The sequence below is a fragment of the Zingiber officinale genome, chromosome 8A, assembly GCF_018446385.1.
Source record: "Zingiber officinale cultivar Zhangliang chromosome 8A, Zo_v1.1, whole genome shotgun sequence".
Taxonomy (NCBI): Eukaryota; Viridiplantae; Streptophyta; class Magnoliopsida; order Zingiberales; family Zingiberaceae; genus Zingiber; species Zingiber officinale.
Window position 1 is genome coordinate 15,958,407 of NC_056000.1, and position 16,908 is coordinate 15,975,314.

Below are 16,908 nucleotides of genomic sequence, written 5' to 3' on the forward strand. Positions count from 1 at the left end.
AAAAGATGGCATGTTCAAACTTGAGGTTGAGGTGCCGGGGCGTGAACGGTGCTCTGAAGGAAAGAAAATGATTGCAAGCTCTTCTTTCTTTTAATAATCCACATAACGCTCCTCCCATTCTCAGCAGGAAGGTCGTTTAATTTGATGCCAGCGATTAAGATACAAATTTAACACTCAGCTTCCAAACATTCATATTTCGAGTGCCAACTGTCTCATTTGGATTTGAGATCTTCTTTCTCTTATTACAATTAATTTGCACCACATTTAAAAATCTGAGTTTGGCAATGCCTTAACTTATTCCTCTTAATGCAACATTAGGAATATGCTGCTCTTATGCTCCCCTTCCATGTCTGTATATAACATATTGGAGAGGCATTTTTGCAATCCAAGGAATTGAACGACAACCATGACAAGAAACTCTTCTCCCCGCTCTCTTCTATTCCTCCCTCTTCTCTTGTCAACTCTGTGTACAATCACAGCGCAAAGCTTCGACTTCTTTTACTTTGTCCAACAGGTTAAAATCACTCCGTAGCATCTTCTTTTCTTCTTTTAATCTATGTCGTTGATGACTCACAATGAAAACAGTGGCCCGGGTCATACTGTGATTCAAGGCGAAGTTGCTGCTATCCCACCAGCGGAAAACCGGCATCCGATTTTGGCATCCATGGGTTGTGGCCTAACAACAACGATGGGTCTTACCCCTCCAATTGTGATCCTGACAGCCCTTATGATCCTTCCCAGGTTCTGTGCTAAGTTCAAGTTCTTGTCAGTGTCCCTTTCCTGTTCTATTTCCTTTCATTTCTTGCCTTACATGGTTCTGTTTCCCGTTCATTTCTTTATCCTAAATTTTCTTGTTATCAAATGCTTAATTTGGAAGAATTCAATTATATGATAAAGGCAACGGCCAGGCAGGGAATCTGTACTGGCAATCTAATCACTAATTTCCTATTGATGTTGTTAAAGCTTTCAGTGTTTTGCATATTTATCCTGTCATAAACTGGAAATTGTAGATTAATTTGCTGTTAAATGGACATTGCATATGTGCACATTATTACTCAGAAAATGAATCAAACTAGAAGTATATTCGTATTAACAAACAAGAAGAAACAACTGCAGATTAAAGACTTACTAAGCAGCATGAAAGCTAACTGGCCAACCTTGGCATGCCCCAGTTCAGACGGCTCTGAGTTCTGGAGCCATGAATGGGAGAAGCACGGCACCTGCTCCGAGTCCATTCTGGACCAGCATTCTTACTTCGAAGCATCCCTCCAGTTGAAGAAGCAAACCAACCTTCTCCAGATCCTTGAAGATGCAGGTGATTGCCAACACAGTCCTCAATGATTAATCCATTGCAAATATATATATGCTTTATGCCTAGTCCTCACTCACCGACCATATCTGGCTGCAGGCATTCATCCAGATGGTGAACTATACAGCCTCAATAGCATCCGCAGTGCCATCAGTGATGGAATTGGCTACACACCTGGAATCGAGTGCAATGTGGATGAATCAGGGAACAATCAACTATTCCAAGTCTACCTGTGTGTGGACACTTCAGCAACTAACCTCACTGATTGCCCAGTCTATCCAAGGAGCAAGTGTTCTTCATCAAGCATCGAGTTCCCTTCCTTTTGATGCGAAGTAATCAACTTCTTGCAGCTTATTCAAATGAAATAACACATCATTGCATCGAAAGAACTAGCAAGCCTAGTTATTCCATACTCTTTCTCAAATTATTGCTAGAATAAAGGATGGCAAGTTGGAAATAATCCATTGATGAATTTTTAGAAGCGATACAATTTTAATTCTTCTTGTGCAAAAGAATGCCGCTGCAACTGAACTTGTTTTGTTGGAAGTGTCAGTAGTAAAACAGGAAGAAGAAAAGATAGAAAGGAAAATGTGTTGAAATGAAGAAGAAATAGTAGTAAGTAGTAGTAGATAGACAACAAAAGACTTTGTAAAAAAGATACTCGAGAAGAGGACCCTCCTTTTAATAGCTTCACTAAAATCAAATTGCAAAAGCTTAAAAAGAACGCCATGGCGTTAAGTGACATGAGTATAACGGCTATCCACCAATAAGCTTGAACACAAGTTGATTGATGAATGATTTACCCTTCCCTATTTTAGTCTTCAACTCATGATCTCTACTTTGAAAACCACGACAGCTTTATGATACAACAAATCCCGGCATTATGTATGAGAAATTAATGAATGTTCTATATTTAAACACTAAGTTGGAACTAATTCTCTAGGTGCCGGGCGCTTGTTCCATAAGGAGTGAGGACCAACCTTTTCTAGTGACTTGTAAATGTTTTGAAGTAAAAAAAAATTAAGTTGTACCATCAAGACAAGAGTAAACATTGCTTCAAAATTGGACCTACAAATCATTATTCGAAATGAATTAATCAATTAATACAATGAAGAATGTTCACTGCACCATTGTCCGGGGAGTCCTCTCTTCCCTTCTCATTTTTAATTATATTCGTCCCATGCATCAAAAGTTTTTTTTCGAGGATATGCATCAACTGAAAATTGTCAACTCCTAAGCACCCGGACCGTGTCTTACCTGCTCACACTCATTTTATATAGTGTTGCTTTGATAAAGAAGATGATGCCATTTTAATAGGATCATCTTCCCTGATCGCTGTACGCGCTGCGACATCGAATGGCAAGTAGTTAGCATGCATGTCATGGAAGAGCCAAGATCTCATTTATAATTACAATCGAATTATGATCGCGATCCGATCATAATTGATTATGATCTCTCCCAGAATTCATCGTCCTATTTAGATTATAGTTTGGATCGGAGCGGGTAGCTGGAGGCCATCCGGAGGCACCCCCTCCTCCCGCTCGGTGCTAGGCTGTCTGACCACTTGTCCACCGCCGATGGCCTCCAGCCACATATCCCGACCCAAATTATAATTTTGAAGGGACGATAAATCTAGAGATGGATCACAACCAATTACGACCGTAATTACAAATAATCTATCTTTTAGTTCATTTTTTTTACCCGAGGATCTGTCCCGTCGTGGAATCCTTACTTTTATATATATATATATATATATATATATATATTTTAAATCACATTTTACCTCATGTAAATTAATCCTTATATAATATAATTAATTGATAAATAAACTTTTATAAATGGATTTAAAATATAAAATGACCAAATGAATATTACGATCATTAAAATAGATTTACGATTTATATAACTGAATATAATTCTAGAACGGTCAATTATTTTTTTTATTTATCAGTGTTGATTCTGTCCGAGTGCTGAGTCGATGGTTGCTGGAGATGTGATGCTCTCGTTGACTCCGTGTGACCCTCTGAGTGACGTAGACCTCCGGCGAGAACCTGCAAGCACAAAATCGAGCCGGAAAGGGATTCCCGGTGGCGGTCCTCAGACGCTCAAGTCAGCTCCCGGCGATAAGAAATCGAAAGAGAGTGACGAGAACTGTAGTACAGTGATGAATAGTGCATACCTCCGTTGGAGTCTGGGGGTCCTTATATAGGGCTCCCTGAAGGCGCATACACGCTTATCGAGACGTGCACGCTTCTCAAAGCATACCGGTAAGGAGTGTGTCAGAAAAGTACGTCTGACATCATACCTCAATAGTACGAGCATATCCCTGACGTGATAGTGAAAACTTCCGTCGTACGATTCTCTATCTGATCCGACCGCCGACCATGCTGCCTATCAGCGACGCTTGTCTCGAGGAAGAGAGTTACCTGCCTCTTTTGTCTTGTCCCAAGCCGGACGGAAGAACCGTTCGGCTAACGTCGCGGTCGGTTGAGCGGGACATCTGCTCAGCCAATCATACGGCGGCCCCGACGCTGCCCAGGCGAACGGGAGAACCTAGATGACCATGGTTCCCGCTCCATCGAGACGAAAACCGCTCAGCCTTTGTCCCCTACTATTAAGCCGTGCTAGTCACCCGCCGAGCGTCGGGAGCTTGGACTTAAGCCGAGCCGAGCTGAGGTGATGATCGTTGACTTTTACCTTGACTGTTGACTTTGACGTCACATGTGGCCTAAAACCCTCTACCGGGCGGGGGCCCTATCTTACCGTCGGATCACCTGCCTCCCCCTCAAGTCTAGTCGAAGGAGGCTGAAAGTCTAACTGACTGGACAAGTAGCCTAGTGCCCAGTCGACCGATCGGTCAGGGCACTGAAAGATGGTTCGATCGACTCATTCAAAAGTGGCGAACATCCCGAACGGTGCTCTCGTATGCCGAGCGACGACTCGCACGTTGGCACTTGCTACTTTTGCTGTTTCGCATCTTGATCCGCAGATCGTCAAAGATGACATCATCCAAATCGCCTCAAAATCCATGCAAATCCTTGCCATTAAGGCAGAGCACACGGGTTATGCCGTTCATTAAATGCGCCCAATGGGCGGATGCCACGTATCACCGCCGCCTTTGCCCTGCGATCGAAGGGTTTGCGTTGACATGACAGGCGGCCATTCAAAATCAACGGTCGGATGCGCGCGTTGGTCTCCGCGACCTAGATCAGACGGGCCGCTTAGCTGAGCTCTCCCTTTATAAGCCCGATACGCCGACCTCTGTCTTATTGCTGCTGCTGCTTGCTCGCGTGCTCCGGTAATTCTGCGTCAAGTGCTCCGACGATCCTGTGTTGAGTGCTCCGATGATCTTCAACTTCCCTTTTCTTGTAAGCTTCCTTCTTTCCTTTTTGTTCTCTCGCATTTTTCGGTGTTCTGCGTCGACCCTATTCCTTAGTTGCCCCGGTGATCTTTTCATCAGACACTGTTCTTTTCTTTCTCGATCATGGCAAGTTCTCCTCAGTCGGTCGATCCCGCCCCTGGTCTCTGGTACACCACCATGGAGACCAGGTTTGACGAGGAGGACGTGGCGAGCTTGATCAATGCTTTCGACATCCCATCCGACCACGAAATCATTCTGGCCGGACCGTCCGACCAGCCTCATACACCGCAGGCCAACACAGTGTGTTTTTTCTGAGGCTAATTTGTTGTCGGCCTGTGCTTTCCTATCCATCCATTCTTTATTGAAGTTTGTGAATACTTCCGCATCCCGCTCGCCAACTCGCCCCCAACTCTTTCCGTTTGTTGTGTGGCGTAGTGGTCCCGTTCCGAGTGCATAACATTCCCCTTAGGCCCCAGATCTTCCACTATTTCTATTATCCTAAGCAATCCGAATTTGACACTTTTCTTTTTCAATCTCGGATCGGCTTGGTTTTCTTCGATAAGATGTCTTCCTCTAATAAACATTGGAAGAAATATTTTTTCTACCCACGTCTTCCCGAGCGGCCCCGCTCCCGAACCCAGTGGCAGACTGTCGTTCCGCTTCCACCAGAGCTGACGAGATACAGGACCTGGTCAGAGTACCTCCGTGTGGCCAGCCTGCTGGCCGGTTTAAAATTCAATATCCACAAAGCTGCTACCTGAGGGCGTTTTGTATATGTTCGGGTTGAGCCCGATCCAAACGGGCCTCCCGAGTGGCATTGGTAAGGAATTTCACTTTACCACTTTCTTTGGGTCTAACTGATTTACCCTTTTTCTTTTGCAGCTAACGTCCTAATGAAGTTGGTAGCGATCAGCTTGATGAAGCTCAAGGCCGCTGAGGCCAAGGCAGCCGCGGCCAAGGAAATGGAGCGGCTCGGCATTACGCCGGTCGGCTCACATGAGGGCGAAAGCGAAGAGGTGCCAACTGTTGGTGAGGGATCTAGCACTCGGGCCAAGGGTAAAGAGGTAGCGGACTCCCCTTCAGGGATGCACCCCCCACTGTCCAAGCGGGGGCTCATCGTCAGAAGAAACCTTGGCCACTTGCAAACGACGCCGGTCGGACACCCCCTCTCGGTCAGCTGCTTCGGCCATCGGCGCTCCCGAGCAAGTGGACGCCCCATCTTCTACAGTCGTTTCGAGCACGGCGAAAGCGATCTCCTCCGATCAAACGACCTGCCATCCGACCCGATCATCGTTCAGCCCCTCAAAGTTCTGCCCCCAACCTGCAAGAGAATTTGGCGATCAGGAATCCAATCTACTCCGACCGGCCAATCCTCTGGTCCGTCGGCCTCTGCTCAGTTGTCCCTGAGCGGTCGATGATCCATAAAGGCCCTCTTGCACCTCCCGACTGAGGAGCTCTTGTCGCCCGCCGATCAACCCACGACTCCTGAACACCAAATAGTTATCCGCGGGCCGCTGGCCGCTGGCCAAGGTTTGGGAGGATGCCCGCGCTCGGGTTGCGACCGTGCCCCCAGGGCTGCTCGACAGCAACCATATGTCCTATGCTACAGGAGTAAGTTTTCCCCTTTGCTTATCTATATCTTACTTCCGTTCGACATTAACATGTCCTTGACTTGTAGTACTGGGTGGAGAGTGTGGCGATATGCAACCACCTGGCCTTTTTGGAAGATGAGCTCAAGAAGTTCAAACTCTCTGGAGGAGCTCCTGCTAGGGACCCTCATACGCCGAGCTGCAGGAGGACCTAGCTCAGACCTAGAGACTCTTGGAGGACGAGCGGAAGACCTCATCCGATCGACAGAGCATGGTGGAGCAGTTGGAAAATAAGGTCAAATCTTATGATCGCAAGATCAAGCTGACCACCACCAGAAAGCTTAGGGTCATATCCGACCTGGATGCGAAGAAAGTCGAGGCTCGAGCCCTGGAGCTAAAAGTCAAGGACCTGACCGATCTACTCAATGTTGAGCGGAATGACCGCTCGGTTGAGGTGACTACTCTGCGAGAGGAGTTGAAAACCTCTCAAACTGCTCTCGAGGCCTCCCATGCTTCCTTAAAGGAATATCAGGACGCCGAGCCGAGCCGATTCGTTGCTATGAAGCAGAAGTATATCCGCTCGGAAGAATTTGTAAAGAAGGCCTGTGATCAGTTTGTCCATACGTTTGAGTTGACCGTCACTGCCACGGTCGATCATCTGAAGACCAAGGGCAGTCTCCCTGAAGACTTCAACATCCCTGTCCAAGACCGTGTCGGGCTCCTCACCACGATGCCCGATGAGGTCTTTGATTATCTGGAATGAAGTCGATGATATGTACTTGTCGTTCGGCATATTTTGACTAATGAACTTTCACTTTTCGGTCCTGTTTGTTCCTTCACTGGATATGCCCGAGCGGGCTCCTTGTTCCTCCAATCGCCACTATATTCTTACGCGCTTTTTTATCTTTTGACCTTTGATCAGCCGCTCGGCTTTTGGGTTTAGGATTACCCCTTCTCGTTTGGAGGGCCCAAGTTCATGTCTGATTTAAACATTTTGTAGCGGGGTTTTATAGTCGCCGCTCGACTCTAGGGTTTAACGTCGCTGCTCGACGGTCTTCAAGGCGGGGTATTTACGGTCGCCACTCCGACCCTGGGGTTTATAGTCGCCGCTAGACTCTTGGGTTTAACGTCGCCGCTCGACGGTGTTCAGAGCGGGGTGTTTATGGTCGCCGCTTTGACCCTGGGGTTTATAGTCGCCGCTCGACGGTCTTCAGGGCGGGGTATTTATGGTCGTCGCTTCGACCCTTGGGTTTAACGTCACTGCTCGACTCTTGGGTTTAACGTCGTCGCTCGACGGTTTTCATGGCGGGGTGTTTATGGTCTCCGCTTCGACCCTAGGGTTTATAGTCGCCACTCGACTCTTGGGTTTGTTGAAACCCCAAGGTGTTTTGATGTGATCAAACAAGCTAAGTTAGGTCTTGCGTTTTGTTTAACCTTTGTGTCTAAGTGTGCAGGAGTTTAGGAACACAGGAAGTCGAGCGAAAGACGCGGCTAGCTAGAAGGACGGCACGGGGAGAGAGCCGACGGGCTCGGTACGTCCGAGGGACGAGGTGACCGCGGAAGAGTACACCGGTGGACGAGAAGAACGTGCGCGGCGTTCGAGGGACGAGAAACCGGGAAGGAAGGCTGCTCGAGGAGAAGGCCGAAACATGGGTTCGGGTGAGCCCTATTCCGGATGGCCGAGATCACCCAAGCTAGTGGAGCCGGAACAGAAAATCCGGACCGAGACGAGCTAAACCGAAGCGGAGCGACTGGACGAAAAAAGTCAACTAGAGTTGACTTTTGGGGTCCGGGGCGCCCTGAGCAGCAAAGTTGACCAGATCGAGTTTTGACTCCATCTGAACGTTGGGGGATAAGTTTTATCCCCCAGGGCGCCCGGAACCCTTCCAGGCGCCCCGACCAAGGTTATAAATATAGCCTTGGTCCAGAAGCTGAAAAACAACTCACTTGTAATCAATTCTTTCTGTGCTTTCAATTCTGTTATTTTTATTTGTGCTGTCAACGTTGTAAAGAGGTTACTCCACCCAAAGGAGAATCAGATAGTGCACTTACTTTCCTTGGATTAGCAATCCCCTGATTGCAAACCAAGTAAAACTCTGGTGTCTGTTTTTCTTTACTTAGTCTCTCTTATTTATTTATTACAAGTGTTCCTTATATAGTTGAAATCCGAGAAAGGTTCGAGTATTATTTTGTAGGGCAATTCACCCCTCCCCTCTTGCCGGCCTCCAAAGGGACCAACAAGTGGTATCAGAGCAAGGCGCTTCAGGAGGACTAACCGCCGATCGAAGCAACAAGATGGCCGAACCAAGTATTGTCCCACCAAAATTCGAGGGGAACTTTGCAAACTGGAAGCGTCGTATGGAGGTATTCCTAAAAATATATTTTGAAATTCGGTTTATTATGAAATATGGTTTTGTAGCTCCAATAGATAAAGATGGAAAAGAAAAAGAAGAGAGCGATTGGACAAAGAAGGAGCAGAATGAGTCGGTAGCAAACAGCCGTGCGGAACATCACCTGCTGAGCATGTTACCACCTCAAGAGGTCAACCGCATCGGAAACTATTTATCTGCTAAAGAACTTTGGGAGAAGTTCTTGGAACTCCACGAAGGCACGTCCGAAGCAAAGCTCGCTAGAAGGGACATCCTCCGCAACAAACTAATGAATATCCGTCTGGAGAAAGGTGAGAAAGTAGTCGGTCTACATGCAAAGGTAAAAGAACTAGTTACTGGTCTCGAAAACCTTGGTGAAACGGTAACAAACCGGGACACTATACGCTACGCGCTCAACGGGTTTCCAAGAACTTCGGAGTGGACATCAATCGTCGATGCTTACTACATCTCAAAAGACCTGGAGGTAAGTACTTTAGAAGAGTTGTTTTCTACCCTTGAATTACACGAAACTAGATATGCAGAGATATGAAAGGACACAACCCAGACTATGGCACTGAACGCAACCAACAAGGATGAACCCGAGTCAGACTCCGAAGATGATCAAGAAGCGTACATGGTAAGAAACTTTAAAAAGTTTTTTAGATCTAATAAATTTAAAATGCAGAATAAAAAGAATCAAAAAGGTAGAAGAAAGGTACGGTGCTACCAGTGTCAGAAGGAGGGACACCTAAGGGAAGACTGCCCAGAACTCAAGAAGGCCAAAATGAAGACACCCAAGAAACAGAACCTAAAAGCAACTTGGGATGACACTTCTTCATCTGAATCAGAAGCTCAAGAATATGCGGGGATTGCACTGATGACAAGCCAAGAAGGACAAAGTACATCAGAACCCAACATCGATGAAGGGGGAGCGACCTCAGATGGAAGTAGCGAAGCAGGGGGAGATTCAGGCTTCAAGTCTGATATGGTAAGTGATGTATGCCTCTTATCCCCTGATGAACTTTACTTTGGTATCAAAGCTATGACTAAATCCATGCATAAATTAGAAAATAAAAATGCCAAATAAGAAAATGAAATTTTAGAAACAAAGAGAATTTTGGCAAAATCATGTCTTATAGAGGATTTTAAAAAATTGAAAATTGAAAATGAAAAACTAAAAGAAGAAATAGAAAGATTGAAAAAATCTAATGGTTCAAATATTTCTACTTTTAGAAATTATAAATGTTTAAATTGGTATTATAGATTTCATCAAAGTCAAATTAAAAATATATCAAAAATCTATATACCTAGGAAATACTTGGTTAATCCTGTAGGTAGAAACCTCTATTGGGTTCCAAAAACTTATTTAATTTAAAATTAAAATTAGACTTAGCATTTTCAGCAAGGAAATTAAACAACTAATTTCTTTATGAAGCTTTGTCTAAGGATGTGGTTGTTGCTCCAATAACCAAGAAGGCCTAGTGTCTCGCCACGACCTGGAAGCCAAGTATCGAAATGAAATGTTTAATTGACTAACTGAAAAGCGTTAATTTAAATTACTTAATCTTTAAAAGAGTTATTCAATTTGTGTTAAAAAATATTTTTAAAAAAAAATTTAACTTAACTTAGAAATTTTTTATTATCTTAGAATTTTTTTTAAAAAAATTGACTTAGATTTTTTTTTATAAAAGTTAACTTAGAGTTTTTTTTTATAATATTGCCTTATCATTTTTTTAATTAGAAAATTTTTTTTGGGAATGCTGAGATAAGTTTTAAAACTTAAATTTTTTTTTAACACTTATGACTGTTCTTATCTGAAAAATATTCTTTTTCGAACGAAAAATTCTGAAGAGTGTCTTTTACACTTAAAAGTTCTTGTTTGAATTGACCTTAGACTTGTTTATAACCCCAATTTTTATGTGATCAAAGGGGGAGAAGTATGTTAAGTCTAGGAGGAGGTACTATAATACTATGATTTTTTTAATTGAAAAATATTTGGACTTATTTGAATATAAATTATTTTTATTGCATATGGTTACCCTAACTTAACTTGGGTTGCTCACATCAAAAAGGGGGAGATTGTTGGAACCCCAAGGTGTTTTGATGTGATCAAACAAGCTAAGTTAGGTCCTGCGTTTTGTTTAACCCTTGTGTCTAAGTGTGCAGGAGCTTAGGAACACAGGAAGTCGAGCGGAAGACGCGGCTAGCGAGAAGGACGGCACGGGGAGAGAGCCGACGGGCTCGGTGCGTCCGAGGGACGAGGTGACCGCGGAAGAGTACACCAGTGGACGAGAAGAACGTGCGCGGCGTTCGAGGGACGAGAAACCGAGAAGGAAGGCTGCTCGAGGAGAAGGCCGGAACATGGGTTCGGGTGAGCCCTATTCCGGATGGCCGAGATCACCCAAGCTAGTGGAGCCGGAACAGAAAACCCGGACCGAGACGAGCTGAACCGAAGCGGAGCGACTGGACGGAAAAAGTCAACAAGAGTTGACTTTTGGGGTCCGGGGCGCCCGGAACCCTCCGAGGCACCCGGACCCCTCCGGGGCGCCCGGAACCCTCCGGGGTGCCCTGAGCAGCAAAGTTGACCAGATCGAGTTTTGACTCGATCTGAACGTTGGGGGATAAGTTTTATCCCCCCATGGCGCCCGGAACCCTTCCAGGCGCCCCAACCAAGGCTATAAATATAGCCTTGGTCCAGAAGCTGAAAAACAACTCACTTGTAATCAATTCTTTCTGTGCTTTCAATTCTGTTCTTTTTATTTGTGCTGTCAACGTTGTAAAGAGGCTACTCCGCCCAGAGGAGAATCAGATAGTGTGCTTACTTTCCTTGGATTAGCAATCCCCTGATTGCAAACCAAGTAAAACTCTGGTGTCTGTTTTTCTTTACTTAGTCTCTCTTATTTATTTATTACAAGTGTTCATTATATAGTTGAAATCCGAGAAAGGTTCAAGTTTTATTTTGTAGGGCAATTCACCCCTCCTCTCTTACCGGCCTCCAAAGGGACTAACAGGGTTTAACGTCGCCGCTTGACGGTCTTGTGAGATCTTGAGGACTGGCCGTTTGGCGGTAAATTCAGCGAACGTTGCACTTTTGTTTTTCAGCCTGTAATGAAAAGGCGCAGGAGAATGCAAGGGTACAGGGTATTATTTACATTATTGGCTTATTGCACCTTTCATCCAGCTCGGTATGGCTGCAAGTGGATAGCACTCCATGGGCACTCTAGTCACCGCTCGTTCTCGTCTTCCAAATAATATGCCCCCTAGCGGAGCTTTTCCACAACCTTGAATGGTCCAGCCCATGGGTCCTCCAGCTTGGTGGCGTCGCCAACCGGCTTGACTTTCTTCCAAACGAAGTCACCGACCTGAAATGATCTGGGTATCACTCGCCTGTTGTAGTTCTGCTTCATTTTTTGTCGATACGTCATCAGCCGGACGACCGCCTTGGCTCGCGTCTCGTCCACCAAGTCTAGCTCCAGTTACCTCCGTTCGGCGTTATCCTCGCTGTAGCGTTAGATCCGGTCGGACTCTATTCCAACTTTGACCGGGATGACGACTTCTCCTTTGTATACCAAGTGGAATGGGGTGACCCCCGTCACTTCCTTAGGCGTTGTGCGGATCACCCATAATACACTCGGCAGCTCGTCCACCCAGCTTCCCCCTTCATGATCGAGCTGAGCTCAAAGAATCTGTAAGATTTCCCGATTCACTACCTCGGCTTGCCCGTTACTCTGCGGGTATGCTACAGAGGTAAAAGCCTGTTGGATGTCGTACCCTTCGCACCATTCCTTTAGTTGCTAACCTGAGAACTGTCTCCCATTGTCCGAAATGAGCCGACGGGGAATGCCGAAGTGACAGATGATATGCTGCCAGATGAATTTCTTGACCATCTGTTCTGTTATTTTCGCTAATGGCTCAACCTCGACCCACTTGGAGAAATAGTCAACCGCCACTAGTAAGAATTTTCGATGCCCGGGTGCCATAGGAAACGACCCTACAATGTCCATGCCTCACTGGTCGAACGGGTAGGACACGGTGGATGCCATCATCTCTTCCGTCGGTCAATGCGAGAAGCTATGGTATTTTTGGCAGGACAGACACATGCTGACTATCCGAGCAGCGTCTTCCTGGAGTGTCGGCCAAAAGTACCTGGCTAAAAGGACCTTTCTTGCTAATGAGCGGTCGCCTGGATGTCCTCCGCAGGACCCTTGATGCACCTCTTGTAGTATATAGTCGACATCTTCCGGACCGACGCACTTAAGTAAAGGCATGGAGAATGCTTTCTTATAAAGCTGTTCTCCAATCAAGACGAAACGACTAACTCTTCTACGAAGCAGATGTGTTTCTTCCCGATCGAAGGGTGTGGCCCCGGACTTCAAGAACTCCGTTATGGTCGTCCGCCAATCATGGGGAAAGGCGAACCCTTCCATCCTGTCTATGTGAGCTATTAGGGCTACCTATTCGACTGATTGCTGAATGACGACCGGTGATATGGAATTGGCGAGCTTGGCTAAATCATCAGCCTCTTAATTTTCTGATCGGGGAATCTTCTATATGAACACTTCCTCGAAATTGCCCTTTAGCCTCTCAAATGCCTCGGCGTAGAGTCTGAGCCTTGGGTTGCTTATCTCAAAGATTCCGACAAGTTGCTGAGCGGCAAGCTGAGAATCTGAGTGGATCAATACCCTGATGGCTCCCACATGCCGAGCGGCCTGTAAGCCGGCTATAAGAGTCTCATACTCGGCCTCATTATTGGTTGCCCGATAATCTAGTTGGACGACTAGATGAATCCGTTTGTCTCGAGGAGAAACTAACAGTATACCAATTCCACCTCCTCGCCGAGTGGACGACCCGTCCACATATATCCGCCACGTGACCTCAGGCTCGAGGTTTTGCACTTTGGTGACGAAATCTGCCAAAGACTGCGCCTTAATAGCCGTTCGGGGTTGATACTGGATGTCGAATTCGCTAAGCTCTATTGTCCACTTGATTAGCCGTCCGGACGCTTCTGGGTTGAGAAGGACTCGTCCTAGAGGACTGTTGGTCCTTACTATGATAGTGTGCGCAAGGAAGTGTGGGCGAAGCCTCCGAGCGGCTAGTATTAATGCAAATGCAAGCTTTTCGAGACCGGTGTAGTGAGTTTCAGCGTCTTTCAATATATGACTCAAGAAGTATACAGGCTGCTCCTCGCCGTTCGCCCTTATAAGAGCCGAGCCGATCGCATGCTCGGTCGAGGATAGGTAAATCCTTAGGGGCTCACCAGCAACCGACTTGGCGATCACAGGCAAAGAATTGAGATAAGACTTGAGTTCTTCGAACGTCCGATCACATTCTTCGTTCCATTGAAACTTTGTGGCTCGACGTAGGATTTTGAAAAAGGGCAAGCTCCAGTCGGCAGATTTCGAGATGAACCTCGATAAAGCTGTTATCCGTCCGGTAAGACGTTGGGCTTCTTTTAGACTTCTCGGAGACAGCATATCTTGGAGTGCCTTTACTTTGCTGGGGTTGGCCCCAATCCCTCGCTCTGTGACTATATATCCCAAGAAATGCTCACTCCTTGCGCCGAACGGACACTTCTGGGGATTCAGCTTGCTTCCATATGTTCGGAGGGTCTGACAGGTCTCCTTGATATCTGCATAAAGATCAGCAGCTCGGAGGGATTTAATTAGGATATCGTCGACGTATATCTCTATATTGCGGCCGATCTGCCTCCTAAACACCTTGTTCATGAGCCGCTGGTAGGTAACTCCTGCATTTTTCAGTCCAAACGACATAACGTTATAACAATACGTGTCATCCGCTGTTATGAAACTGACCTTCTCTTGATCTTCTCTAGCAAGCAGCACCTGGTGATACCCTTGATATGCGTCCATCATACATATTAATTCACATCCGACCGTGGAGTCCACCATTTGGTCGATCCGCGGGAGAGGGTAAAAGTCCTTCGGGCACGCCTTATTGAGATCTCTGAAGTCGATGCAGACCCGCCACTTATTGCCCGGCTTAGAAATGAGCACCACATTGGCGAGCCAACTCGAGAACTACACTTCCCTTATATGGTCGGCCTCTAAGAGCTTTTCCACCTTCGCGCGAATTATCTGGTTCTGTTCAGCACTGAAGTCCCTCTTTCGCTGCTTTATTGGAGGGGCGTCCGGTCGGACATGAAGCTTATGTTGTGCGACGCTCGGCGATATTCCTGGTAGTTCGTGTGTCGTCCATGCGAATACGTTGTTGTTTTGCTGAAGGCACTCGATCAGTTCGTCCTTCCGAGTGGCTTCCAGGTCGGATGCTATAAATGTGGTTGCCTCCGCCCGACATGAGTGTATCTGTACTGCCTCTTTTTCTTCATAAACAAAAGTAGGGGCTTCTCAGTTATGGCGTTTACCTCAATTCGCGGGGTTTTCCGGGCGGACTTAGCCTCTGTCCTGACCATCTCGACGTAGCATCGGCGAGCCACCAGCTGGTCCCCCTTCACTTCTCCTACTCGATCCTCGACCAGGAATTTGATCTTCTGGCAAAAAGTCGAGACGACCGCGCGGAACTCATTGAGGGCCGGACGATCCAAAATGACGTTATATGCTGAGAGGGCCTCCACTGCGATGAAGTTAGTTACTCTTGTCCTCCGGAGGGGCTCCTCTCTGAGCGACACGATCAATTTGATCTGGCCAAGCGGCTGGACCTCATTGCCCGTGAACCCGTACAGGGGGGTTGTCATTGGTAGCAGCCCGACGCGATCAATCTGGAGTTGGTCGAACGCCTTCTTGAAGATGATGTTAACCGAACTACCTGTGTCAATGAAGATGCGATGAATAGTGTAATTCACTATTACCGCTCGGATGATGAGGGCATCGTCGTGCGGCACTTCGACTCCCTCAAGATCTTTGGGGCCGAAACTGATCTCGGGCTCGCTCGTCTTCCCCTGGCTGCAACCGATGACATAGATCTCTAGCCGCCAGGTGTGTGACTTATGGGCTCGATTGGAGTCTCCGCCAGTCGGTCCCCCGTTATGATGTTGGTCCCCCCCCCCCGGTTGCTCCTGTTTTCCTCTTCTCGAGCGGAGGACCTAGCTCGCTCGTGCGAGGCTCGGGGTCGATCGCCACTCCTAGGTGAACGATGGTGCTTCTGATCGGGCGACCGTCTAACCGTTCGCTGCCTGGTACCTGGGTGTCGCTGGTCGGGCGAGGGCGATCGACGACGATAGTTCCTTGGGGCTGGCTGGACGCACGGGGCAAACCCCCGATAGTCTCGTGTGTTGTGGCTGGCAGACTGGTGGAAAGAACAAAACATGGGAGTCCATACCTTTCCCCTCAGCTTTGGTCGCTCGGAAGCCACATGTTGAACGACGTGTGGCCTAACTTCTTGATGGGGCCTTATCTCTTTGGTTTGGGATCCTCTGGGTGGTTGATGATTAACCGGCGGCCTGCGCTCGGTCGGCGCAGCAGGCTCGGTCAGAGCTTCTTTCCTTCGGGCCGCCTGGGCCTCCTCTACATTGATATACTCGCTTGCCTTCTTTAGCATATGATCATAATCACGAGGTGGCTTCCGGATGAGCGAGCGAAAGAAGTCATCATCGTTAAGCCCTTGGGTGAAGGCATGCATCATGGTTTAGGAGGAGACCGTGGGGATGTCCATTAATGCCTGGTTGAAGCATTGAATGTAGGCTCAAAGGGTCTCTCTTGACCCTTTCTTCATAGAGAATAGACTGACACTTGTTTTCTGATAACGTCTGCTGCTAGCGAAGTGGTGAAGGAAGGTTGTTCGAAAGTTCTTGAAACTCTTGATTGATCCGTCCGGCAACCTCCGTAACTAGCATTGTACAGAGCCTGATAACGTCGTGAGGAAGACCCTGCATTTGACTCCATCCGTGTATTGATGAAGAGTTGCAGCATTGCTGAACTTACCCAAGTGGTCGTCCGGGTCCGTTGATCCATTATACTCCCCGATCGCTAGAGGAGCATAATGCCTGGGTAGCGGATCCTGCAAAATTGCCTCAGAGAATTGGCAATTGATCCGCTCGGGTGACAAATCAGCTCGGGCAACTTTTCCCTTCCTTGCATCCTGAGCTGGGGCTTCATCTGACGAAGATCCCTGGTCTTGATGAGCTTGTGCAATTTCTGAGGGCGTCTGGAACAAAGCCCTATGAAATGGTATCGGGGTGGGCGACGCTTACGCCTGAGTGCCGGTCGGGCCTTTGTTTTGTCCCCAAATGGAGAGTTGCTCTGGTCGATCCTCGTGCGCCGCTCGGCCTCCCGACGTCGAAGTCGCTTGCTGCGCCATTCATTC

General features: G+C 47.2%; 1 protein-coding gene across 1 annotated transcript; it reads left to right on the top strand.

Moving 5' to 3' along the window:
- The first annotated feature begins 406 nt into the window (after positions 1–406).
- LOC122010551 (extracellular ribonuclease LE-like) lies at positions 407–1,676 on the top strand. Its single transcript, XM_042567074.1, has 4 exons — positions 407–514; positions 586–741; positions 1,117–1,315; positions 1,409–1,676. The coding sequence occupies exons 1-4, from the start codon at positions 407–409 to the stop codon at positions 1,633–1,635; spliced, it is 690 nt and encodes a 229-aa protein (XP_042423008.1). The 3' UTR covers positions 1,636–1,676.
- Positions 1,677–16,908: the final 15,232 nt, after the last annotated feature.